At 43.4% G+C, this 27,945-nt stretch overlaps 1 protein-coding gene and 1 pseudogene across 6 annotated transcripts; both read right to left on the bottom strand.

Moving 5' to 3' along the window:
• Window positions 1-28: 28 nt before the first annotated feature.
• LOC115729238 (oligopeptide transporter 1-like) lies at window positions 29-26,653 on the bottom strand. 6 transcript variants are annotated; one of them, XM_048285825.1, is made up of 10 exons: window positions 26,642-26,653; window positions 22,673-22,677; window positions 8,090-8,194; window positions 7,812-8,028; window positions 7,226-7,665; window positions 7,007-7,104; window positions 1,920-2,492; window positions 1,415-1,673; window positions 1,150-1,332; window positions 29-997 (listed from the first exon to the last, which is right to left on the bottom strand). In XM_048285825.1, exons 3-10 carry the CDS (start codon window positions 8,102-8,104, stop codon window positions 374-376), a joined length of 2,409 nt encoding a protein of 802 aa, XP_048141782.1. In that variant the 5' UTR covers window positions 8,105-8,194; window positions 22,673-22,677; window positions 26,642-26,653; the 3' UTR covers window positions 29-373. The 6 variants fall into 6 exon arrangements, with proteins under 6 accessions (XP_048141782.1, XP_048141781.1, XP_048141783.1 ...); XM_048285824.1 differs by lacking the exons at window positions 7,007-7,104; window positions 7,226-7,665 and adding exons at window positions 2,581-2,678; window positions 2,808-3,247; XM_048285826.1 differs by lacking the exons at window positions 7,007-7,104; window positions 7,226-7,665; window positions 7,812-8,028; ... (1 more) ...; window positions 22,673-22,677; window positions 26,642-26,653 and adding exons at window positions 2,581-2,678; window positions 2,808-3,247; window positions 22,392-22,554.
• LOC115730154 lies at window positions 25,127-27,213 on the bottom strand (annotated as a pseudogene).
• Between the last annotated feature and the right edge of the window lie 732 nt (window positions 27,214-27,945).

Genomic DNA, 27,945 nt, shown 5'->3' with positions numbered 1-27,945 from the left:
AAATTAGAAAGGGAAGTCTGTCAAAACCGACCAATGTTGAATTAGCAGCTAAGATTACTGCAAGATTGGCAAGGTGTAAAGGTTCTACGATGTAGCTCACTGATATTATGATAATGTCAGCAGAAGCATGTGTCTTCTTTTCACCATGGTTGTTAACTTGTTATTACAATGCTGATTGGTTCATTAAATTAATGGCTGTAGTAAAACTAATGGCGAAAGCTCTATCCTCGCTACAAGTTCTACTTCGTTTTCTTCTTTTCCACTTTTAGATATGACACTACATCTATCGCTATAAAGTGAGCAAGTAGTGAGTAGTACAGATCTGTTTTTCCTTGACATTGCATATCTGGGAAGAACTTAAGATGTCCTTCGATCAATGAAAAACAGGGCAATCTCCAACCTTAATGCCCGGAGCGGTAGGACAACTAGCGAGAGGGCAGTGATCATCCAAAGCCAGTCCCCACCACCTCACCCCATTAATGTCCCTAATCTGCAATGTGTAATAGCAAAGAATGGCCATGAAGGCGACACCGGCATCGAGCCCTGCAGACAATATGTAGTTGTGCCTTGCCCACCAACTTTTGTACCTCCTATACACATATATGTTGAAGAAAACTCCGACAGTTATCCAACACATGTAGTTCACCGTCGATCCCGGTAGAATACTCCCCGCGCCACTTATGATGATAGGCATGTTGATGAGCCTTATCCATTTCTTCTCGGGAAACATTCGAGAGAGGATCCAGACTGGGACTGGAGCGAGAATTCCGATGAGAAAGAAATAGTTCATCTTTGCATATACTCCTAGGCTGCTGAACATCCTGAGTGGTCCGACCACACCCCAAATGATGGAAGCATTGTAAAATACGTCATCCCCAGGGCACGTCCACGGGCTTCCCACAGGCAAGTTGGCTGGATCACAGATGTTTTCCACTGATGTGAGGAGCCACCAGGCTGTGCCAAAGTAGACTGAAGATGCAACTACTGTTGACACCAGCTTCATTCAGGATAAATAAGTCACTGTTATTTCCCACTATTTGAATGTCTATAATTATTTTCCGACCAAAAAAAAAATGTATAATTATTCTACAACAGTACTAAAATTAAGATGAGACATGGTAAAATTAGATATTGAAAATCGGAAATTACCTGAACAAGGAACATGGACTTTGGTGGGATTTTCATGTAATGGCCCAACTTAAAGTCTGAGAGAAAAGTTATCGCCTGCACCATGCTTATATAACCATATGTCTTGAATGCCACATTCGCCAGAGGCTTTCCAGGATATATGTAACCGATTATCAGCTCCGTGATGACATTCAATCCGGGTTGCTGAACACAAAAGTTAGATGTCTCATCGATAGCGAGAGGAGATTTTCCATAGACGATCAGGAAAAATTTATATTGACTGTACCTGGTTTGTGGTGGCCGTGATTACTCCAATTGGCAATGTGAAGAAGAGAGCTATACCGATTGCTAGGAGGACTCCCCAGTATGGAAGTTGAAGCTGTCCGCCAAATCCTTCACAAGCAAGCATGGCGAGTCCGATCATTATCAGCATCAGTGAGTAGAACCACCATTGTGGGACAGCATCATAGTTCTTCTTCATCAGTCTGGTATGGACATCATCGAACTTATCTTGAAAAGCTGCCTTTGTTTGTTGCCAAATATTCCTGTAAATGGAATGTTAGAATCCATTTTTGAGATGATTCATCCTTCCGGCCCTGCAACTTTGTGTGCCACAAACTTTGTTACCCACATGGTTTCATCATTCATTTACTGAATGTTAATCTGTTTTACTGCAAAAGTTTGTAGGATTTCCTGATACATTTGCAGGTGAACTAAAGAAAGATTAGAGGCAGTTCCCTGCCCATGTAGCGATTATTCATTGATAAGTACAAAGCACAAAAAGCATTTACCTGCCATGGAAGAGAGCAACATGAGATACCGTAGCTGCCAAAGTTGCAAAGCTCAATCCATAAGCAAAAGCGAAGAATATACTCAGGTGAATTTTACTGTAGTCATCATATCCCTGCTGATTGAACTGGAAGTTCGTCTCATTCAGGACTAATCCGACGTTGTATTTGCCTCCGTTGGCATCAAACACGTGTGACGAGATAATGGGGAACCGCTTGGCTTCAAATGCATTGGTCCAGTATGCAATCGGGATTAGCACATAAATCACGAGGAAGAAACCGATGCTTATGTTTATAATTGCAAACCCGGGGGTGGCTAAAGGAGATCCATTGAAGGAAGCAACAGTAGCCCAATCCAGGGCAAAGGAGCCAATACCAAGACCATGACGTCCAGACCCAATTTGTTGCGCTGTGACTGAGTGCTTCCATATCCAACATACAAAGGATAGGGCAGTTATGGATGGAAACATATAGTTTGGAACAACATAGTACGCAAAACTCGATATGAGGACTACGAGGAAGAACTGCAGCCTCGTCAATCCTCTTTTGGGCCTGACCTCCTCCTCGTGCAGTGCCCTGAAAGTCCAATTAAAGTGGACTCATGACAAGGAATGAAGTAACGGAAACGAAAGAAGGAAATGAAGTAGCAGTCCCAGAGGCATACCTGAAGAGAGATACCTGAACCAAGTTTGCTGGCCACCACATGTATGGCGAATCAACAAGGAACTTCCGGAAAATCCCCGCCCATCCGTATCCAAGCATCTGCAATTTTTATGCGTTTCTTCCATCAGGGAGAGTCCACAATCACAGTAATGCGTAGACAGGGCATGAAAACATGAAGACTAAATGATTGTCAAACCCCAGGCCAATAGTGATTACTAATGAATATACCTGTGTTGTTAGTGTAAGCAACATAGCTGCTAGGGGATGTATTTGACGGTGATAAAAGGCCATGACTATGGTGATGATGTTCATGGCATACACTCCGTACGAGCCTGCGTTGGCAAATATTGTTATCAGGACATGTTCCTTCAAGTTGAAGGGTCCTGGATTCAATGAGAACGACCATTGTGTTCCTGGGACGTGAACTGCTTTCTTCGGGAGAACTGCCGCCATAAATTTTCCCAGAGGAAGTACCACAATCTGAGCAGAAACTGACGTCAAAGAGAGCGCATTTTGGCGGTAGCCGAAGAACTGATTTAGAAAAGCCAGAGTTGCGCATGCGGTGATTCCCAGAACCCATGTTCGAAATGTCAAACAGGGCAAGGTCGGATTGTCCTTAATCGAAACAGTCAGTCTCACTTCCTCAATTGGAGAATCATTCACTTCATCTGCAGACAATTCACCATCCTCTAGTGAGTGATTGTGGAAAGCAACTAAGCAATAGTTTATGAAAGTTCCAATGAAAGATGGGTAGTATATTATTGATCATGCCATTGATCAAACTGAACGGATGAACCCCATCACATTTGAAACTGCTTGTTACAACCGGTTCTGAGACGTGCTTTTGCTCAATCATCCAAAGGCCATTGTGTTAACATGCACACTGACTCAGAGGCTTGATCGTGTTTCAATAGATTCAGAAGCAACTAGTAAGTAGAGTCCTAACCAGGGTACTTTCTCAAAAATCCAAACTTCCATGACTATCTTGCTGGGAAAATTATAATAATATCCAAGTTCACAGTTGAATATGAAGTTCTACTTCATTTGGTATTGTGGCTGAAACTCGCTGTGGTAATCATATGCAGATCAGACACCATTTTTTTCAGCAGAGTGCAAATAAAAATCCAGGAACATAATTCAACACAAACATCATACAATGAAAAGGAGTTCAAAATTTCACTTAAGAAAGATTCATTCACCATAATTTTCGAGGGTGAGACCATCGGATTCAAGCTTCTTGGGCTGAGAAGAGAGTGAAACTTCATGGTCGTCACCCGGCTGCTCCATTCTTGGTCAGTGTAAATTTTGTTTTTCACTTTCTAAAGAACCAGGGCTTATCACGCCATTAAAATGACAGTCTCTTATAGCATCTGCTGGCATTAAGAATATTGGTTAAGGTACGTTTAAACTTGTCATCTCCGCATGGATTCAACTGCCATATCTGGTTGAGTTATGCTGTCATTTTCATTTGTCTCTTTCTACTACATTACGGCTGCTCATGACGGATCACTCTTTGACACAGAGTACGAGACGAAGGTACAGTGCAAGGAGAGAAGGTTGGTGTTTGATTCTTTCGGGACTTCTCAAGTTGCTGTTGGATGGAATTGAGAAGAACCTGTAAAAGATTCCCTCTTTGGATGTAAGCAAGTCATGTGGTGTTAAAAAGACAAAATGTCTGAACGGCCATATCCACAAGTTGTGATGGGGTTGTTTCACTTGTGAAGTTTTGCATCACATGCTTTGTCTTCTTCCATGGATTCATTAGTTTCCCCATCCCTATCCTTCCCTTCAAGGCACACATTCACATGTAATTCTCCAGTCTGTACTCTGAGCTGTGATAGAACTCGCGCGAGGTTGAATTACCTGGCACACACACGTGTGAGCTTTACTCAGTTATTTGCATTTGATGGTCACTCTTGCAGATCTCTAACTATTAAGTTCAATGACTAGCAAAATATTAGAGCAAGATTGGCATGAAGCATGTGTGTTGGTTCGGCTTCTATAGTCTCATTCTCTTCACCATATTTATTACCTTATGATGATGATTGGTACATCAAAGTAATGGTTGTAGTGAAAAATAAGGCCAAAAGATATATCCACACTGCAAGATCTGTTTCGTTTTCTTCTTTTCTACTTGAAGATTTGGCAGTAAAAGTACCCCTAGAAAGTGAGCATGTAGTGAATTTTACAGATTTTATTCCCCTTGACATTGCATATCGGCAAAGAACTCAGGATGTCTTCCGATCAACCAAAGGCGGGGCAATCTCCAACCTGAATGCCCGGAGCGGTTGGACAATGAGCGAGAGGGCAGTGATCATCCAATTCCAGGCCCCACCAACTCTCCCCATTAATGTCCCTAATCTGCAACGAGAAATAGCAAAGTATGGCCATGAAGGCGACGCCAGCATCGAGCCCAGCAGACAAAATGTAGTTGTGCCTCGCCCACCAACTTTTGTACCTCCTGTAAACAAATATGTTGAAGAAAACTCCGACGATGATCCAACTTATGTAGTTCACTGACCCTGCTGGTAGCATATTCCCTGCCCCATTTATGATGATGGGAATGTTGATGAGCCTTATCCATTTCTTCTCGGGAAACATTCGAGAGAGGATCCAGAGCGGGACCGGAGCAAGAATTCCGATGAGAAAGAAATAGTTCATCTTGGCATATAGCCCAAGGCGGCCGAACATCCTGAGTGGTCCGACCACTCCCCAAATGATGGAGGCAGAGTAAAAAACGTCATACCCGGGGCAAGTCCACGGGCTTCCCACAGGCAATTTGGACAGGTCACAGATGTAATCCACAGATGTGAGGAGCCACCAGGCCGTACCAAAGTAAACTAAAGATGCAACTACCGTTCCCACCAGCTTTATTTGGGAAAAATAAGTCAATGTTAGTTCCTACGATTTGTATCTGTAAGATTATCCGAAAATAGTACTAAGCATAATATGAGACATGGCAATGGTAAATATCGAAACTCAGACATTACCTGAACAATGAACATAGACTTTGGTGGGATTTTCATGTAATGGCCCAACTTAAAGTCTGAGAGAAAAGTAATCGCCTGCACCATGCTTATATAACCATATGTCTTGAATGCCACGTTTGCCAGAGGCCTTCCAGGATATATGTAACCGATTATCAGCTCCGTGATGACATTCAATCCGGGTTGCTGAACACGAAAGTCAAATGTCTCATCAATAACAAGAGGAGATTTTCATTAGAAGACCGGGTGTGATTCATATCGACTATACCTGGTTTGTGGTGGCCGTGATTACTCCAATTGGCAACGTGAAGAAGAGAGCTATACTGAAGGCAAGGATGACTCCCCAGTATGGAAGTTGAAGCTGTCTGCCAAATCCTTCACAAGCAACCAAGGCGAGTCCGATCATTATCAGCATCAGTGAGTAGAACCACCATTGTGGGACAGCATCATAGTTCTTCTTCATCAGTCTAGTATGCACGTCATCGAACTTATCCTGAAACGTCGCCTTTGTTTGTTGCCACATAGCCCTGTAAATGGAATGTTAGAATCCGTTTTTGAGACAATTCATCCTCCGGGGCTCTGCGATTTTGTTGTGCGCCACAAACTTTGTAATCCTCATGGTTTTTATCATTCAATTACTAAATGTTATTCTGTTTTACTGCAAAAGTTTTGTGGGATGTCTTGATATATTTTGCTGGTGTTCAAAAGAAAGAATAGATGTAGTTCTCTCTATCCATCTAATGATACTCATGATCAGCACAAGAGCAAATAGCATTCACCTGCCATGGAAGAGAGCGACATGAGATACCGTAGCTGCCAAGGTCGCAAAGCTCAATCCATAAGTAAAAGCAAAGAAGATACTCAGGTGAATTTTACTGTAATCATCATATCCTTGCTGATTGAATTTGAAGTTTGTCTTGTTCAGGACTAATTCGACGTCGTATTTGAGTCCGCTAGCATCAAACACGCTCGATGAGATAATAGGGAACCGCTTGGCTTCAAACGCGTTTGTCCAGTAGGCAATCGGGATCAACACATAGAGGACGAGAAAGAAACCGATGCTTATGTTTATAATTGCAAACCCCGGGTAGGCCAAAGGAGATCCATTGAAGGCAGCAACAGTAGCCCAGTCCAGGGCAAAGGAGCCAATACCAAGACCTCTACGTCCAGACCCGATTTGTTGTGCTGTGACTGAGTGCTTCCATATCCAACATACAAGGGATAGGGCAGTTATGGATGGAAACAGATAGTTTGGAACGACATAGTAGGCGAAACTTGATACGAGGACTACAAGGAAGAACTGCAGCCTCGTCAATCCTCTTTTGGGCCTGACCTCTTCCTCATGCAATGCCCTGAAATTGCAAAAGAGATGGACTCCTGACAACTAAAGAAGTTACCTTAAAGAAAGAAGAAAATGAAGTAGCAGTCTTAGAGGCATACCTGAAGAGAGAGACCTGGACCAGGTTCGCTGGCCACCACATGTATGGCGAATCAACAAGGAACTTCCGGAAAATCCCTGCCCATCCATATCCAAGCATCTGCAATTTTTGGTACATTTTGTTTTATCATAGAAGGTGGATAATCACAGACAGTAGCAAGAAGACATCAATATTAATGATTGTCAAACCCCAGGCCAACAGTGATTACTATCGAATATACCTGTGTAGTCAGTGTCAGCAATATAGCAGCTAGAGGATGAATATGACGGCGATAGAAGGCCATGACAATGGTAATGATGTTGACGGCGTACACGCCGCCCGAGCCCGAGTTCGCAAATATGGTTATCAGGACATGTTCTTTCAAGTTGAAGGGTCCTGGATTCAACGAGAACGACCATTTTGTTCCTGGGACGCGAACTGCTTTCTTCGGTAGAACTGCTGCCATAATTTTTCCCAGAGGAAGTACCACAATCTGAGCAGAAGTCGATGACAAACTGAGCGAGTTTTGGCGGTAGGAGAAGAACTGATTTAAAAAAGCCAGAGTTGCGCACGCGGTTATTCCCAGAACCCATGTTCGGAATGTCAAGCAGGGCAAGGTCGGATTGTCCTCAATCGAAACAGTCAATCTCACTTCCTCGATTGGAGAATCATTCACTTCATCTGCAGATAATTCATCATCCACTAGTGAATAAGTGTCGAAAGCAACTTGGCAATGGTTATAGAAGTTCCAATGGAAGATGGGTTATGTGATATTTTCGATGTCAGAAACCCAACATCAGAAGTTCACTAAAGAAACATTCATTCACCAGAATTTTCGATGTTCTGACTGTCAGGGTCAAGCTTCTTGGGCTGATGAGAGAGTGAAATTCCAGAGTCGTCATCCTGTTGCTCCATTCTTGATCGGCGACAATCTTGTTTTTCACTTTCTAAGAAGAAGGGCTTAACACACCATGGAAATGATAGTCTCTTATAGCATCTGCCGGCAAGAGAAACACGGGTTAAGGTACGTTTAGGGTTGTCAACTTCGCATGGATTCAACTGATATGTCGGGTTGATTCATGACTTCATTTTCAGTAGTCTCTACTATACAGCTGGTCATGACGGATCACTCTTGACTCAAGAGTTCAGTCCAGGGATAGAATCGAACAGAATCTGCAGATTCCTCTTTTGGAAGTCAATTTATGAGATGATAAAAAGGCAAAGAATCTGAACGGCCACCACCACTGGTTTTGATGGGGTCATTTGATGCGGCAGCAGAAGGTGAGGTCTAATAAAGAAAGGCAATCAAGCGCTTCCTATTTCAAGTTAATGTCCTATTTGGAGTAAGTTTCCTAATTCAACTCGATTTCCGTCTTAGTAATTCCTATTTCAACGTTTCCTAATTTGATATTTCCCTGTTTAAGGTTTCCTAATTTTATGTTTCCTTGTTTAATATTTTCTAGCATAGAGTCCGTCCCTATATAAATAAGAGATGACCTTTATGGAGGGGATTTTTGACTTGATGATATATGAGAATTTCTCTCAATTAAGTGGCTTTCAATTTTATTTTTTTTCAATTCGTTGGTGGTGAACCTTCAAGTTCTTTATTCTTGGTTGGAGGCATAACTATTAGGATACACGTTTGAGTTGTATTAGAGAAGTCTCACGTCGAATAATTGGTATGGTGTTAAGCCGTTAATGTATCTTAGTTGACATATAACTCATTGGCTTAAGCTTTTGAATGAAGATAGGTTCGGTTGAATATGTTGCCGGGCTCAAATTTGGACTCCCTCTTGGCCTCTCTCCAAATGAAGGTATTGGACTTACGGACAATTAGTCCGGGTGAAATCGGCGAGAAGAGACTATGGACAGTTAGTTTGGTAACGCGAGTCTTGGCGAGAAGAGACTTGGATTAAGGGGAGCAAACCTAACACCGAAGCTCACACGTGAGAGAGAGATTGCTTGTGACGCCCTGGAAATTAGACCCTCCGTGCAGAGATCAAGTTCAATAAAAAGGATTATTATTGGATTTTAGCCGGTGCAAAATTTAGATCATAAGGAATTAAGTGACGGATTTTGGACGAGTCCCGCTTTGCCGTTCGATTTCGTTTAGGTCCTGAAATCTCGGTCGCCGTGATTTAGGATTTTTAACCATCGCGTCTGAGCCTATTTCCGACAAAGCCAATCTGTGAAAAGATTAAAATTACTTTCCATCGATTGAGCCAAATATCCAACCAGTCCTATATTACCTGTTATTCAAAAAGGCCTGCAGGTATTTATACAAATAGGACAAAAATCTTAAAGGGTGACGAGACAAGTGATGTCCCATCACCACCAAACCCCCTCACATCATCTCACTCTCTCTCCTCTCTTTCTCTCTTTGCCGGCCCCCTCCCCCACGTGCTTTCTCCCTCTCTCTCTCTCTCTCTCTTTTCTCCTCTGCCACACGACAGTCCCCCCCCCCCCACCCCTCCTGTTCATCTTCTTCTTCTTCTTCTTCCCCCTGCAACTCACGAGACCAGCCCCTCCGCCCTCACCTTGCCCAACCCCCACGCCATCCCGTCACCACCACCGTCCACCAGCTCCTCCACCAGTCATCGGTCCTCCGCGCGCCATCAGCGACCAGGCCCGTCGACCCCGACCTCTGTCCCGAGCCGACCTGCGCCAGTCGTCGCCCGCGAGGCTAACTCGTCCGCGAGACCTCACGACCCCCAGATCTGTGGACCCGAAGCCCTGCTGACCCGCGACCTCCTACTTTCCGCCTCAGCCGCGTCGTCCCGAGCTCACCTTGTCGCCGGCCGCGAGCTAACCGGAGCCGCTTGCCCTCCGGCGTGACGCTTCGCCACCGTGAGCCGCCGAAACCCCCAAATCCGGCACCTCAGTTGCGTCCCTACGCCACCCTCAACCTTCTCAGTCGCGAGCCCGGGTCCTCGACGCCTATCCGACTCAGATCCGAGCCGTTTCACCGAAATTACTGTTCGGTGAACAGTGCAGTGAACAGTGCGGGGTGAACAGTACCGGTGAATAGTGTTCGGTGAACAGTACCTCGTGAATAGTGCCTCGCCGGCCGTGAACAGTACCGCGCGTGAACAGTGCGCCGGCCGATCGTGAACAGTAATTCCGGCGGTGAACAGTATTTTTCGACAATGGCCTCGAAGTTCGTGCCCGACCCGACATCAACCGCCGTTGTAGTGAGTCGACCTCTAAACCCCGATTAGGGCGCTAATTGCGCTCAGTTAGTGTAATTAGCGATAATTAGTTAGTGTAATTATAGTAATTAGCCTAATAAGGTGTTTAGGTAGCCTAACCGTGGTCGGTTAAATAGAGACTGGGTTTAAGTTAAATGACCACGATTAATTAAGTTAGTTTGCTGGTTAAGATGTCTGCGGTTATTTGGTAGTAGATCGGACTGATTGTTTGGGCAATGATTGCCGGTGTGTGATCGCGAGCGAGCGATAGGACAGAGCCGAGTGGACGCTTGATTGGTGGTTGGTTTGGAATTTCGATAGTTGAATTATAAATTTGGATTGACTTTTATCGTCAGAATATTGAAGATATCGGCTGATTGTCCCGATTGCGTGTCTGGATGCTTAGTTTTGCGTGTTGGATGTTCCGAATGAAAATTGTGGGTGTCGGTCCCATGTTTTCATATGCAAAGTCTGGTGGACAATTTGTGCATCCATGCGAACCGAGTGAAAGCAAACCGCATATTTTTAGCATGAAAACGGCATGGTGCCGAGTCTTTGATCATGAATGCATGAGCATCCGACTAAGTCTAAAGATAAGAATTTGATTGATTGTTGTCGGATGCGATTGAGTGGTCACTTAATGGTTGTTCCCGACATGATCGTGCCGTGTCGACCGGAATTACACGACTAGTTAGACGCACGCCTTTCCGTGTCGTCGGATTGAGCGGATGCCGGTCGCGGCTTGTGATGGACCGACGCTCCTTTTGGAATGCCTGCTATGTCGTGCCGTGTCGATCGGAATTACACTGGCATAGCGATCGCCGTCGCCGAAGTAATGGGACGATGCACGGTCTCGCCGGTAGAGCACCAACTGTCTAGTGTGCTAGGCACCAACCGTTTAGTGTGCCTTAGGGCCATGTGGCCTCATCTGTTAATAATTGGACTTCGTGTGGTGTCCCATGTGTGTAAGTTGATGTGATGCCTTGCTAGTTATCTCGTCATCGTGATTGTTGATTGGAGTCAAGCATTGCATTATGCGTGGCTGAAGACCGGTAAGTTTGCATGTGGTTGGAAATATCTGCTCTTGGATGATACGATTGTTTATTAGGAATTCTGAGTGAATCAACATCCTAGCCAGGCTTAGGCGTTGACTTCGCCGAGATTTATTTCTCACCCCGTCGTGGGCTAACATTTTCGGGTCTCGAGTGATGGAACCCCATGGATGCCAAGATTTGGCTCATGGATTAGTCTTTTGAAGTATATTAAGGTTTAACTTTAGTACCTTTATTTTGAGATTCTCGAGAGCCGCCCCGAAGTGTGGGGTTGTTTGTGACTACTGTAGCTTTGTAGGGTTAGAGTTCATCTACTTTTGGTTAAAGTATGAAGAAGTCTTTTGAATGAACGATTGTTAAGCTTTCCTAATATACTATCCCCGCTGTTTGTAATTATTTGGGAGTATAGCACGTTCCGCATGCGTTTTAAGTACGTAGGTCGATAGCCTACCCGGGACGCTATCATCTATGACCTGTGGCGAATTGGTAGGGATGTCGTGAACTCGAGAGTCGGGGTGTGACATTGCTAGATGTACATGTGAGTTGTGTTGGTATGGTGTTAAGTAGTTAATATAATCTAGTTAACCCATAACTCATTGGCTTAAGCTTTTAAATGAAGGTGGGTACAACTGGATATATTGATGGGCTAGGATTTGAGCTCCCTCTTGGCGTTCTCTCCACGTGAAGATATTAGGCTTCTGCTACGCACACACAACAGTAACCCTTTATGTCTTGGTGGCCAACTTTCAAATTTTTATACCTGGCTAGTGGAGTAATCATTTATGTCTTGTTGGCGAACAATTCTGTCCCAAAATTCTTTCTTCGCAAACACATCAAACCCGTTTCTTTTTGTCTATTTCATTCCACATTCTCACCCACTCTCACCACACATCAAGTTGGTCCGAGTAGTAACGAGGGATTCAAAGCCACTCCTCGGGCATCCATCTTCCGGCACTTTATCCTCGGGGCTGCGGTCCCTTGGTGGTGGCCCGAGGTTGCATCCTAGGGCGGTTTTGCGAGGTTGTAAAGCCCTAAATAGAGGGAGGATGATGCGGGCAAATGTCCCACATCATGCAACCTGCAGGCAAAAGTCCCACGTCGGGCAACTAAGTAGATGTCTCAGAGTTTATAATGGGATGGATTCCTTCTCCTATCAAGCGCTTTTACGGACGAGTCATTCGATCTCTTATAGGGAAAAATATCCAAAATATCATAAACCAACTATATTTTTGCTAATTCAGTTCTAAGCCTTTTGATACTATGCCAAATAAGTCCGTCTAGTTAATTTTACTTGAAAATCGCCTATGTAACACGACCAAGACTTACGTGGGCAATTTCAATAAAAAATTTATAATTTCTTTTCTTTTTCATTTTTTGTTGGCAAGAATCGCTGGCCAATCCCTTTGATTACAGGCGAGGGCCTTGTGACCCTCACCGGCTGCAAGTGAGGGCCGTGACCTCCGCCTACGAAACCCTCATTGGTCTCGGGGCGAGGGTCACAACCCTTGCCGGATCTTGCTAGAGTCGCAAAGTCCTTGCCAACTGTCCTAGCATGTGATCGGTGAGGGCTTCACAGCCCTTGCGCAATGTCCAACGAGGGTACCTAGCCCTCGCTTGTGACTAGCTAGGGTCAATTGAAAACCCTTTCTAGACTTGATGAAAAAGGGAAAAGGAAGAAAGAAAAAATAAAGAAAAAGATCATAAAAAAAATTCAAAGTTTCTTAAGAAAATTCAAATTTTTTCAAAAATCTATAAATAAAAGTTGTTGGGGTCGGCGCCGACCATCTCCATGTCAACACTAGTGTCCAAGTTAGGGATTTTCAGTTAAAATTGGCCGGATGGACTTAATTGATAAAATGTATAAAGGTATAAGATTCAATTGACAAAATTAAAATACTTATGACCGAATTAGTCAAACAAGAATAGATTTAGTACTTTTTGATGATTTTCTCATGTCTTGTGAGGCATCATTATCTGATTTTTGTATCACAAGCTTTGTCTTCTTCCATGTGTCATTTTATCGTATGCAATGTTAAATATATGGTTTACTTTTTGTCAGAGTTAAATATATGGTTTGACAGCCGCAACTTCTCGACTCTATTATTCTTTTGACTTTTGATTAAAAAGTTGCATGAACAAAAATGAGGAAATTACTAAACAAGTGTGACGCCCGGGAAATTCCGACTTTGTAAATTTGCCTGAATTCAATAAAAAGGAAGAAATTGAATTTTAGTCGGCGCAAATTTTTGGATCGCAAGGACATAAGTGACGATTTTTGGACGAGTTGCGAAATGTCGTTCGATTTCGATTGGGTCTCGAAATCGTGGTCATCGCGACTTAGGATTTTTATTCGTCGCGCCTAAACTTTTCCCCGACCGAACCTAGCTTGTAGAAATTCACATTTTATTCCCAAGCGGTTGAGCCAAAAATCCGATCAATCCCGATTTGTCAAATTACCGAATTGCCCTCCAATAATGCATATAAGACAAGATATTTAAAATATCTTGTGGACCCCACCTTCAGTCAATCCTCAGCCACCCCAGTCAAAACCCACGTGACTTTCTCTCTCTCTCTCTCTCTCGCTCTCTCTCTCTCTCTCTCTCTCTCCCGTTGCTCTCTCTTCCTCCTCTGTTTTTGCGCGAGAACAGCTCCCACCGTGCACAACTCCTCTTCCTTGGCGATTTTTGCCAAACGACCACCTTCATCCACCACCCTACTCCTCAATCCACCACTCCTCGCCACCACCACCGTCATCCCGGCCGCCGTTCGCCGCCGGAAAGCCCGTAACGACCCGGCGAAATCCCGCCCTGTTTCGCGTTCGCGGGCCACCCGAGCTGCTCCGGCCGTCCCGAGCCCCTTCCGACCACCACCCACCACCACACCATCTTCCCCTCGACCTTCGGACACCATCCCACCACCGCGCACTGCCGCGAAGCCGCCGATCAGCCCCGAAAGCGAAGCGAAGCCCTTCCTGCTCTATTTTCGTCGGGCCTCGATTTCGCCATCCTCTGCCGCGATTCGGTCATACCCACCGGCCGCCGACCACCCCAAACCATCGTCCTCCACCTCTAGTTGTCCCACGAAGTCGCCGGAAGCCGATCGCCGCCCGTAGAGCTCGATTTGATCCCCGGACAGCCTCCCCTGTTCCGCTCGTTTTCCTCTGTTTCTGCACCGGTTTCTGCACCGCTGCTGTTCGACCGCCTCCGGCCGCCGTCCACCGCCCCCAGCTGGTCCCGAAGGTCGTCCTCGACCTGTAGGTGAGTCCCCCGGCCTTCCGCAGCCTCGCCTCGGCCCGCGAGATCGTTTTTCCCCCAAATTCAGCCAGGTTTTCCCTGTTTTTACCTCTGTCGGTTTTGTTTTTCAGCTTCCGTTGCTCGCCGGACCTCCAATCGCCGAGCCGCCACGGTTTGCAGCAATTTCACCGCCGAACTCGTCACCTGTTTTTCGGCCGTGAACGATGTCGCCGAACAAGGCCGCCGCCGAAAGAACAGTGTTTCCGGCGTGAACGGTGTTTCCCGGCGTAAATAGTGATTTTCGGCCCCCGGCCTTGAAAATCGTGTCCGACCCGACCTCGACCACCGTTTTTGGTGAGTTGACCATAATCCTTAGTTAGGGCGCTAATTGCGCCTAGAATTAGTTAGCTAGTCGGTAGGGCATTTAGGTAGATTTGATTATGGTCGGATTAGTTAGAAACCCGGTTAGGGTAAATGACCATAATCGATTAAATTAGAATTGTCTGTGGCTAATTGTTGTTAAATGAATTTGACTGTATGTTGTGATTTGATCGCGAGTGAGCGATAGGTTAAGGACGAGCGATCGATTGGCGATTATAAATCGAATTGGCTAATCAATGACTTTGGCACGAAATTGAGCCTTTATGTGGCCTAATCGAATTGGTTTATTCGTGTTGAATTGATGACTTTGTTTGGGCGGATCGCCTCGTTGAAATGTTGATTTGAGTACCCTAAATGCTCGTTGAGTGAATTGGTGTTTGTTTGGGAATTAATTGTTCCGTGTGTCTTTGCAACGTCTATTTGGTAATCTGCATATGCATATGACCGTGTGCAAAATCAAAGACATATTTTAGCATGAAAATGGCCTTGGGCCGAGTCTTTGAGCACGTTGTGTGAACATTCGGCCTAAATCAAAGAGAATAAATTGATTGATGTGTCGAGTGTGCTGTATGGTCATATGAAGGAACGATGATGGGTTTTCCTGGCAAGTTCAATCTGTACACATAGTACACACCGTACCATATTTATGGGACCACATGACTTGCTAGAAGCACGGTAATTCATGCCCCGTATGGTACGTACGGTTTTAAGGGATTATCGGATGCCGGTCGCAGCTTGTGATGGACCGAAGCCCCGTATAGGGATGCCTACTTGCCGTGCCGTGCGGGGTGCACTGGATACACTGCTTGTAGTAGCCGTTGCCGAGAGGGAAAAGGAACGTGGCCCGGTCTGCCCGGAAGAATGCGGGATCGCATTAATTGTGAGAGTCGATCACGCCGATCGCGTGGATCTTCATCATTGTGGCGCCATGAGCGCGATCATCGTTAATAAATGGACTTGTGTGGTGTCCAAGGCATACTTGTGAGTGTGATGCGTGTTCGGTTGGTTGTCTGATGTGGTTGTTGAGTGGAGTCAAGCATTGCATTATGTGTGGCTGAAGGCTGGTAAGTATGCATGTGGGTGATTATTGCCATGTGATATGATCGCTGGATATATGTCTATATCGTGATTTTCATAATCCTCGTGTTTAGGAGGTTACAGGTGAATCGGTGTCCTAATCGAGCTTATGTTTGATTCACTGAGATTTATATCTCACCCCGTTGTGGGAACCACTTTCAGGTTCCAAGTGATGGAGCTTTATGGATACCAAGGCCAAGTTATGAGAGTAGTCTTTTGGAGTAGATGAGAAGTTAACCTTATTGACACGGTAACCTTTTGAGGTCTTAGTGAGCTGCCCCGAAGTATGGGGTTGTATATATTTCTGTAGCTCGGTGGGGTTAAGACTCATCTGCTGTCTGGTGACTGTATATGTTACCTTTTGATTATCTGCCTTGGTATGTATCTCCTGCTATGCTATCTCTGTTTGTTTATATGTTGTCCGGGAGTAAATCGTTTCCGCATGCGTATATAGTTGATAGGTCGATAACGCGCCCGGGACGTTATCCTTCGTGACCTCGTGGCGATTGGGTAGGGATGTCGCGGGTTCGAGAGTCGGGGCGTGACAAGAAGTCGTAAATTTATTACAATTGTGGCAATTCGGTTCTAATTTTTTTTTTATCATTTTAGTCCTAGACCTTTTACAATTATGCTATTTCAGTCCATCCAACGAATATCGATCCGCTAGCACCGATGTGAACGCTAGTTGATCCCCAACATAATATTTTAATATATTTTAATATTTTTAATATATCTTTCTTTCTTTTTTCTTCCTCTCTCCTCCCTTCTTCTACCTCCAGCTAGTTGTAGGACCTCGGCGACCAACGGCCTGGGAGAAAGCGATGGCGAGGTCGAGCCTCGCCACCTCGCAAGCCCAAACCTGGAGTACATGTCCAACAAAGCGGTGGAAACATTCACCGGACATTTAAATCCAGCTCTCACGGCATAATTGTGCATCGACTTGCCGATCCTCAAGGACTCATCATTAGCAACAGTAGGCAAAATCGTGACCAAGGTGATGGAGTCAAGCCTCTGTCCTTCCTCCGGCATGTGCAAAACCAACTGAAGCGTAGGAGCCGCCCAGCAATTCCGAGCATAACCAGAAATTATCGTATTCCAAGAGACCAGGTCTCTATGCGGCAATCTATCGAACTTCTTGTACGCTTCCCCAACCTGCCTACACTTCGCATACATATTCACAACCCAAGTCATGGCAAACACATTGGAGGCGAACCCATTGGCCATCAGCTGTCCATGAATCTCCTTCCCTCTCCTAAGGTCCGCAGTGTCCCAGGCGAGGAAGCGACCGCGAGGTTGAGCCTCGCCTCGCCTCCCCTCGGACCGGCTAGAGGTGAAAGAAGGAGAGGGAAGGAAGAAAAAAGAAAAAAAAAGAAAAAAAAAAAAATCAAAATATTATGTTGCCCGGTCAACATTCACATCGGCCTTGACTAATCAAAATTCGTAAGATGGATTCAAATGTCACAATTGTAAAAAATTTAGGATTGAATCGAATAAAAAAAATATGTTCAAAATTGAATTGGGCACAATTGTAATAAGTTTAAGACTTTTTTGGTAATTTATCCCCGAAAAAAAAAAAAAAAAGGTTGAGAGGGAGGCACGTGGTGCAAGTCGAAGATTTTGTCCAAAAGGAACCGAAAAAGAGTGGGCAGATCTAGATGGAGGAATTGTAATTTTGACTTTTTGTTTTTTGTATTATTATTTTAACTTAGCGGTGCATGTGTTTTGACTTTCTTAATAATTTGAAAAAAGTATTAAAAAAGTTATAAATTTATTGTATTGATATCAATTCAGTCTTAAATGTTTTAATTGGACCAATTTAGCCCCAAACCTTTTGAATTGATATTAATTTAGTCCATTAGGCCAATTTAGATAGGAAATCATTGACATTGATGCCAACCGTTCTACTAACACTGCCAATGTTGATGTAGACATTTTTATGTAATTTTTAAATTTTTGATTTTTTCCTTTCATTTTTTCTTTCCCATTTTTATTTTCCCGTGACTAGCTAGCCACTAGACCGGCCATTGGTGAGAGCCGGCCTTGCTTGGGTGAGGGTCACCCTCATCGGCAACAAGTGAGCATCGACGAGGCCTCCCTCGCAAGGCCTCACCTAGGCGGGGATTGGCCTTGTCGGACCTTGCCTAGACGAGGGCCTTGGTGCGGGCGAGGGTCCGCCTTGCGTTAGGGAGGCCGAACCTTGCCCTGGTGTGGCCCGAGGTGGCCGACCCTCGCCAGACATCAATAAACAAAAATGGAAAAGAAAAAAAGAAAGGAAGAAAGAGAAATTTTTTTAAAAAATACATTAAAAAATTCTATGCCAATCTTGGCGATGCCACGTAGAACGGTTGGCATCCAGTCTAATGATTTTTTACTTTAATTGGTAGGATAGATCGAATTGGTACCAATGCAAAAAATGTTTAAGATTAAATTGGTCAAATTAAAACGTTTAAGATTGAATTGGTATCAATGCAATAGGTTTAAGACTTTTTTAATACTTTGCCATGACAATCTTAATTATTGAAACACAATTTTCAAGTATTTTTTCCATAATTTATTTTAAAATTGGAATAATAATTTTGATTTTGACCAGAAAAGGAAAAAGTTACTTTTGACTTTTCACAAGTGCGAATAAAAACCAAAAGGAGAGCAGGACCAACGTAACAGCAGAAATCACGTTTTGCCTACAAATTGCATATTCTCGAGAGGATCCTTCTTGTGTGTGGCCCGGAAAAAAGATGAGGCATTTCATAGATTTCCGGTTCAAAGTCCTTTGACCAAAAGAAGGCAAAATGGAAATTTCTTCCTAAAACAAAGCCTCCAGGGAAGAACAAGAAAGACATGTTTCCCATTTCTGCTTCAGCATTTTGGGGTGTCCGACTCAAACTATCACCTTCTGCTTCTCCAAAGCATGGGCAGCAGCGATTCTGTTCTTAATTTTCGCTTGCTCCTGCCCTTGCGTAGCTTCAAAAAGACCCTCTCGATATTGTGTTCTTGCCAAGAGAGACTAACGTTTAGTTACTAGACAAAATTTATAGCAAGATTGGCATGATGTAGATTGTTCAGGTCATTGATGTTAGGACAGTCTCAGCAGAAGCAAGTGTTTGTTCTCTTTTCGATTTGTCTGAACCATGGACATTAACTTATGATGCTGATCGGTTCATTAAATTTATGGTTGTAGTGAAAAATAAGACCAAAAGATGTATCCATACTGCAAGATCTATTTCGTTTTCTTCTTTTACACTGGAAGATTTGACAGCATAAGTATCCCTAGACCGCGAGCATGTTGTGAGTAGTACACATTTCATCGGCCTGAATGCCTGGAGCGGTAGGACAACTAGCGAGAGGGCAGTGGTCATCCAATTCCAGGCCCCACCAATTCATCCCATTGATGTTCCTAATCTGCAATGTGAAATAGCAAAGTACGGCCATGAAGGCGACGCCGGCGTCGAGCCCAGCCGACAGAATGTAGTTGTGCCTTGCCCACCAACTTTTGTACCTCCTGTACACGTATATGTTGAAGAAAACTCCGACAGTTATCCAACTTACGTAATTCACAGATGTTGCCGGTAGCATATTCCCAGCGCCACTTATGATGATGGGCATGTTGATGAGCCTTATCCATTTCTTCTCGGGAAACACTCGAGAGAGGATCCAGACCGGGACCGGAGCGAGAATCCCGATGAGAAAGAAATAGTTCATCTTGTTGTATAGCCCAAGGCGGCCGAACATCCTGAGTGGTCCGACCACGCCCCAAATGATGGAGGCATTGTAAAACACGTCGTACCCAGGGCACGTCCACGGGCTTCCCTTGGGCAATTTGGACGGGTCACACATGTGATCCACAGATGTGAGGAGCCACCAGGCCGTGCCAAAGTAGACTGAAGATGCAACTACGGTCCCCGCCAGCTTCATTCCGGAGAAATAAGTCGATATTAGTTCCTACTATTTGAATGTGCATAATTATCCGAAAACAGTACTAAGCATAATGTGAAACATTGTAATTTCAAATGTCGAAACTCAGAAATTACCTGAACAACGAACATGGACTTAGGAGGGATTTTCATGTAGTGGCCCAACTTAAAGTCTGAGAGAAAAGTAATCGCCTGCACCATGCTTATATAACCATATGTCTTGAATGCCACATTTGCCAGAGGCCTTCCAGGATATATGAAACCGATTATCAGCTCCGTGATGACATTCAATCCGGGTTGCTGAACACGAAAGTTAGATGTCTCATCAATAACAAGAGGAGATTTTCGTTAGAAGATCGAGAGCAATTCATATCAACTATACCTGGTTTGTGGTGGCCGTGATTACTCCAATTGGCAATAGGAAGAATACAGCTAGACAGAGCGCTAGGAGGACTCCCCAGTATGGAAGTTGAAGTTGTCTACCAAATCCTTCACAAGCAAGCATGGCGAGTCCGGTCATTATCAGCATCAGCGAATAGAACCACCATTGTGGGACAGCATCATAGTTCTTCTTCATCAGTCTAGTATGCACGTCATCGAACTTATCACGAAAAGTCGCCTTTGTTTGTTGCCACATAGTCCTGTAAATGGAATGTTAGAATCTGTTTTTGAGACAATTCATCCCCCGGGGCTCTGCGATTTTGTTGTGCGCCACCAACATTGTAATCCTCATGGTTTTTATCATTCAATTACTAAATGCTATTCTGTTTTACTGCAAAAGAAAGAATAGAGGTTGTTCTCTGTCCATCTAATGATACTCATGATCAGCACAAGAGTAAATAGCATTCACCTGCCATGGAAGAGAGCGACATGAGATACTGTAGCTGCCAAGGTCGCAAAGCTCAATCCATAAGCAAAGGCGAAGAAGATACTCAGGTGAACTTTACTGTAATCATCATATCCATGCTGATTGAATTTGAAGTTTGTTGCGTTCAGGACTAAGCTGATGTTATATAATTGTCCATCAGCAGTAAATACGTGCGGCGAGATAATAGGGAACTTCTTGGCTTCAAATGCGTTGATCCAGTAGGCGATAGGGATCAGCACGTAGAGGGTGAGGAAGAAACCGACGCTTATGTTTATAATTGCAAACCCTGGGTAGGCTAACGGAGATCCATTCCAGGCAGCAACAGTAGCCCAATCCAAGGCAAAGGAGCCAACACCAAGACCACTATGCCCGGACCCTATTATCTGCGCTGTGACTGAGTGCTTCCATATCCAACATACAAAGGATAGGGCAGTTATGGATGGAAACAGATAGTTTGGGACGACATAGTAGGCGAAACTCGATACGAGGACTACGAGGAAGAACTGCAGCCTCGTCAATCCTCTTTTGGGCCTGACCTCCTCCTCATGTAATGCCCTGAAAGGTCAAAGGAAGTGGACTCTTGAAAATGAAAGAAGTAACGGTAAAAGAAGAAGAAAATAAAGTAGCAGTCTTAGAGGCATACCTGAAGAGAGAGACCTGAACCAGGTTTGCCGGCCACCACATGTATGGCGAATCAACAAGGAACTTCCGGAAAATCCCTGCCCATCCATATCCAAGCATCTGCAAATTTTCGTGCATTTCGTTGCGTCATGTAAGATCAATAATCACAGTAGCTTGTAGACAGAGCAAGAAAACATGAACAATTAATGACTGTCAAGCCCGAAGCCAAAAGTGATTACTAAAGAATATACTTGTGTAGTCAGTGTCAGCAACATAGCTGCTAGAGGGTGAATATGACGGTGATAAAAGGCCATGACAATGGTGATGATGTTAATAGCGTACACGCCGCTCGAGCCCGCATTGGCAAATATGGTTATCAGGACATGTTCCTTCAAGTTGAAGGGTCCTGGATTCAATGAGAAGGACCAATTTGTTCCCCGGACACAAACCGCTTTATTTGGGAGAACTGCTGCCATAAATTTTCCCAGAGGAAGTACCACAATCTGAACAGAAACGGATGTCAAAGAGATTGAGTTATTGCGGAAGCCAAAGAACTGATTTAAAAAGGCCAGAGTTGCGCATGAGGTGATTCCGAGAAACCATGTTCGAAATGTCAAGCAGGGCAAAGTCGGATCATCCCTAATCGAAACGGTCAACCTCACTTCCTCGATTGGAGAATCATTTAGTTCATCTGCAGAAAATTCATCATCCACAAGTGAATAAATGTTGAAAGCAACTAGGCACCAATTTATAAAAGTTTCAATGAAAGATGGTCTATGTAATACTGCTCAACGCTCATGCCACTCACCTTTGAAACTGCTTGTTAAAACCGGTTCTGAGACATGCTTTTGCTCAGTAATTAAAGGTCATTATGTTAGGTTTGGTCATGTTTCAACAGATGCAGAAGAAAATAGTAAGTTGAGTTCAAAGAAGGGCAATTTCTCTGAAATTTAAACTCCCACGACCGACTCGCGGCAAAAATTATACTAATTACCAAGTTCGTAGCTGAATTGCAAAAGAAGTTGCTCTATCTCGAAACCCAACATCAAAAGTTCACTAAAGAAAGATTCATTCACCAGAATTTTCGATGTTCAGACTATCAGGTTCAAGCTTCTTGGGCTGATGAGAGAGTGAAACTCCAGAGTCATCACCCGGTTGCTCCATTCTTGATCAGTGACAATCCTGGTTTACACTTTCTATTGAAGAAGGGCTTAACACGCCATAGAAATCCTAGTCTCTTATAGCTACTGCCAGGAAGAGAAATATGGGTTAAGGCGCCTTTAAATTTGTCATCTTCGCATGGGTTCAACTGGTACGTGGGGTTGAGTTTTCCTTTCATTTTCAGTTGACTGTACTGTACAGCTGGTCATGATGGACAACTCTCTCAGACTCAAGAGCAAAGTCCAAGGAGAGAATGTTGGTGATCTGATTCTTTAGGGACTTCTCTAAGTTGCTGTTGAATGGGGGAATTGAGAAGAATGTGCAAAGATCCCTCCCTTGGAAGTCAACTAGTCTTGAGAAGATATAAGACAAGAAATCCTGAAAGGACCAATCCACTAGCTTTGATGGGGTTATTTTAGTTTTTGCATCACAAGCTTTGTCTTCTTCCCTGTGTTCACGGATATCCCCATCCCTGTCCTTCCCTTCAAGGGCACAGATTCACATGTAATCTCTAGTGTTTACTCTGAAGAGGTCGGGCCCTGGATACAGGTATAATTTGAACGGGAGAAAATTATCCCAAAAATCCTAAACTCATTGTACGGTGATCAATTTAGTTTTAAATTTGTCAATTGTGCTAATTAAGTCCTAAATTTTTTGATGATTTACCAATTTTGTCCTAAACCTTACAATTGTATCAATTTAATCGTAAACCTTCTGAAGTTCTTCCAATTTAGTCCTAAACCTATATTGGTAGAATGGACTACATTGACAAATTGTCAAAAGGTTTAGGACTGAATTGACACAATTAAAAAGTTAAGAATAGAATTGGCAAATTGTCAAAATGTTGAGGACTATATTGGCACATAGGATTTAATTGGTTGTCGTATAATAAGTTTAGGACTTTTTGGATAATTATCCCATTTGATTGGTTATACTGTCGACTGACTCAATACGTTCAATAATTTCCCTTTACAATCTCAATCATGAACTCTGTGATATTCTATGTTTCAGTGTCTGTCAATGTTTCCATTCTTAGATGAACCTTTCTTTGGCTTTTTCAGACCTTCTATTTTCCTGATGTAGTTATTATTATGTTTTTTTTTTTGTCAAACCTGATGTAGTTAATTGAATGTGAATGGTTTTACGAAAGTCCAAGAACAAAGATAGTGGGTTAGTGACCCATTTTTGCTCTTGGCAAGTTCCTTCCCTCACTATGAAATGTTTGGGATGGACGGCACTCCACGTTGCCACTTATGTTCTAATTGAACCGACAAGGAGTAAAATTACCAGGAAACGAACAGGGTTAGCATTCCTTTTCTGTATTTCTTTTTCTAATAATAGAAATTAAGATGACCGCACAATAACGATGATAGTAACGGAGAAGTTCGACTGCAAAAATGTGCGAGTTAAGGGGGCTTCATTGCATCGAGAAAAAGTTAGGAAACTGAATCCAACGAAACAACACAACTTTGGAGGTAAATGTCGGTTTGGTATAGTGTGTTAGTTGTCTTGTAACCATGTATAGTTCTATTGTGAAAGTGTTGAAATTTGTGTACTTGATCACACATAATTCACTGCAACACCTATGATTAGCGATTTTCGACGTGACTTATTTACACGTCATGTAGTTAATTAAGGGTGCAGGGTTTTGAGCTTAATTATGCTCATGTCATGAACGGGTCTCACCTAATTATGTACACAAAGAGCAAACGTGGCGCTGATTAAGCCTTTCATCCCATTTATGACATGCGTACACACATTTAGTTGAACAAGTTAACACGTCGCTGCCGTCAACATGATTTTAGATATATTTAAACACATTAAAATATATTGTAACCCGTTTTCAAACATTAAACTTGCCAATATACATTTTTCGATTCCCAGTAGCTAGGGTCGATAATATTTGAATTCTGCACATACGTTAGGCCTATCTTATTGAAGTTTCTAACCCAGTAGATAAAGCAATCAATAGTTTCGAAAGTACCAAGGTAAATTACTATTTATATTTTGTGGCAAAAAAATAGCCTGTTAGCGTAATAGTCACTCATAATCTGTTACATAATGAATTCACTTTAGAGAAAGGATTTCAACTGTATTAATTTGTTATGTTTCCATAGGATCATGTAGTCTATATCTTTTGAAAAACCTGAAGAGATTTTCGTCTGTGCGAGTTGCAATTCAGTGCTTTTAGTTTCCACCGCATCGAAGTTGAAACCGGAAAAAAGCCATTTGAAAATAAGAAAAAGACTTAAAGGCCTCTCAGTATTAAGGAATTAATAGATGAGTCCATTACGTGCAAGGAATAAGAAGAGTCTTAGCTTTTACAAACCTGGGGACTAGAAACATAGGTATCATATTGCACACGCGAGAAGAATACTTGCAAACTATTTTCCATGCTTCAGTTTTGGGAAATGGCCGACGCGTCTCCCTGTCACATCGATTCCGCATAGGAGCCGGTTGTGGTTTGACCACGACTTCCACTGGGCCGCCAACGAGACCAGCAGCAAGCTAAAAAAACATGCCGTTATGATGATTCCCACGATCGCATCGAATCTCGTGAATTCGATCATAAGGGTGGAAAAGTAGGCAAAACCAACATAAACCGCTAACGAGTAAACCGGGGTAGCGTGGGGCAGTAGGGGAACGGCGATCATACAGATTGTGCCAATGGAGGCCAAGAAAACAAAACTGTTGAGGGTAGTGAACGCGTACAGATATGCGCCGCTCAGAATAATATTTCCAGCTCGATGTGGTTTTCCAGCGGCGATGTTGCTGGAATTGGCAGTTACGACGGTGGAATTGGCCGGGAGATTTGAAGAGTGATCCTGCCAGTATCCTCCTGGAGGAGTGAGCATGGCTTGGTAAGTGGCAGTCGTAATTAAGGCAGCCACTACAAGGATTATGTCGCGAACGGATTCATCTTGGAGGCCGTAGTTAAATATGAACTCCTCGTACCCAGTTAGCTGTATTCTTAAAAACTCTGATAAAGAGAGGTTGAGAGTAGGAGCTCGTAACTTCTTCGCAAGATCTTGATCGCCAGTAGGATTCGCTAGGAAGATTTCCAGAGCCGTCTCGTCCTGGAAGTTCCTCGCTTTTAATTTGACATGCCCAATCAATAGGTTGATGATCTGGGAGAAATGCAAAAGAAACCAAAATGAAGTATGTATCCCTTCAATTCCAATCACTGCTTTATCACTCTGCTTTTAATTTTGTGCACAAAGTGAGCTCGTGCCCTATAAGTTTGGGTGATTCTAGTGATGCAACGACCTATGTACCATGGCAATCATTTCAACCCATGTAATGAAGTCCCACATGTTTTCAAAAAGTGCGATTTTCTCATCTTACCTGAAATTATATGAATGATAGCTAGGTGTGTGAGTTGTGACATTGGTGAATTCACAAAACTACTAACTGGATTGACTATGATTTTTCATAAAAGTTTGGGATTTGATCAAGTCGGCTGAAAGGTTTAGGATTCAATTACATGTTTCACATTAGATCTTTGCTATGAAAAGAAAGACCGTCTTAGACAGGCATATTTATATTCTTTATGCATAAGATTCAATCTAATTGGGGATTAAATTCTCCCACTCACAAAGTGATTATTAGTGATCACAACTGATTTATGAAAGGGTGTTAGATTTTTTTATTGGGGAGGCTTCAATGCTGTCCAATCGTCACAATAATCACCTATAATATATCATATCACTTGATAAATCATTTTTTTTAATGATTTTCTTGTTTTTTTTCCACGGGACCACTTCTAGCAAGCAAATTTATAGACACTTCTACGGCTTACAACACCATGATGAACAACATCAAGTGTCAATCGTCAAGTAGACACTTATCGACAAATGTCAACCACTGAATGATAATACTATATGATATACTGTTACACAAAACAAAGCGTAGTTCAAATCTCCTCTCTATCGATGTTTCTACATCCATGCACTTTCAACCCCTGGTATATCACTATCTAACATTTGTTCCTGGATTAGATTATGTCAAATTCAAGGACCAAATGATAAAAGCAAGCACATCCATGAAATCAAAGAATCATACCTCGGGCTGCTTTTCTAAAACAGCAATATGTAAGACGGTGTTACCATCTTGGTCTTTCCAGTCCAAGATTTCTATCAAAAAGACTCGCTTAAGCCATCCAAACAAAACCTTGAATGCTTGGAGGTTGTGGCTCTTGACGGCAATGTGAACCGCAGTCTCGCATCAACTTGTCATGTCTTCGATGGACGACTTGCAAGCAAATAGGAATTCAGCCAGGAGCTCCAAGAGCTCCATGTTCTCCTTTCCACTGTCTCCTTTTTTCCCGGCTACAAAATGCAAAGGGGTGATCCCACCTCGTCCTCGGACTCGAATAAACTCGGGGTCGAGGGTCATCGGTGCCCTCGCGATTTGATAATGCTCGTGTTGCAAAGCCAAGTGCATAGGGCTATAACCCTCCGGATTCAGCTCCCGAGCGAATGACTGCTTCAAGATGACCATTTCCATGGCCACGTAGGTTTTTCCGGCGGCCGCAGCAATGTGTAGTGGAGTATTTGGGAATGGGTGCTTAGATACGCGATCTAAGAGCTCTCGCTCCTCCACAATTAAGTTATGTACCTCAGCAACATCATCATTTTGTATTGCTAGACGAAGCCGAGACTCCCTGGCCTTTTCTTCTTCTTCTTTTTCGGCCAGAGTCTTGCTCATCGTGTTACTAGGGAAATGTAGGAGCAGAGGGGTTTTAATTCGCTGATGATCGATGGAAGTTGGTGCGGCGAACTTGCAAAGTCATATGTAGTGCCACGGTCAGCGAAAGTTCAATTAGGGGAGTCAACAAGTGTCCAGGTGGGCCCAATGGCAGGTTAGGGGTGAGTGGGGCCCAATATATATATCTTAGAGCGATTTGTCTAGGTAAGTGACTTTTGCCACTTTTATGTTTTGGAAGAACCGCATGACCTGATTTGTCGAGACGTATATAGCGGTATGTTGTATTGTGGTCTTGATTTGATGCTCGTCGTCAACGTACATAGTGAGACATGACATAACGTACATGTGTACGGACGGATTCTGTTTCTGAGCTTAATCTCGGTTAAGGGGTTTTTGGAGACTTAATTAGACCGAAGTGATTTTCGGGACTTAACAATAGTGGGTATGGTTTTCGTAAGCCTTGACGCCTGGCGAAGCATGAACGTAAAATTCTCTTGACATGAGCATAGGATGACTTCGACATATGCTGGCTATCCTATATTACATTTGCTGGAATATATGCAATGCTTGTGAAATGAGTGAATGCGATGCATACTTGTTTCTAAAGCAGCATTATTCTTTGCTTGACATCACAGGTACGGTGATTTTGCTCGAAGGGGAGTTCTCTCACCCCAGTCAATTCCATCTTTTTGTTTTTTTCCACTTTTTATTTCTCCATGTTATTAAAGAGCGAATAAAGTTGAAAGAAGACTAAATAAGGGA

The sequence above is a fragment of the Rhodamnia argentea genome, chromosome 9 (assembly GCF_020921035.1).
Source record: "Rhodamnia argentea isolate NSW1041297 chromosome 9, ASM2092103v1, whole genome shotgun sequence".
Taxonomy (NCBI): domain Eukaryota; kingdom Viridiplantae; phylum Streptophyta; class Magnoliopsida; order Myrtales; family Myrtaceae; genus Rhodamnia; species Rhodamnia argentea.
This window is presented reverse-complemented; position numbering and strand designations above follow the sequence as displayed.

What these genes read in the sequence shown, in the direction of transcription:
- LOC115729238 (XM_048285825.1), bottom strand. An exon ending in TCAGAACATCGAAAATTCTG is followed by an intron (nt 7,666 to 7,811) that starts GTGAATGAATGT and finishes AATTATCTGCAG; the next exon opens with ATGAAGTGAATGATTCTCCA. An exon ending in GTCCAGGTCTCTCTCTTCAG is followed by an intron (nt 2,493 to 7,006) that starts GTATGCCTCTAA and finishes TTGGACTTTCAG; the next exon opens with GGCACTGCACGAGGAGGAGG.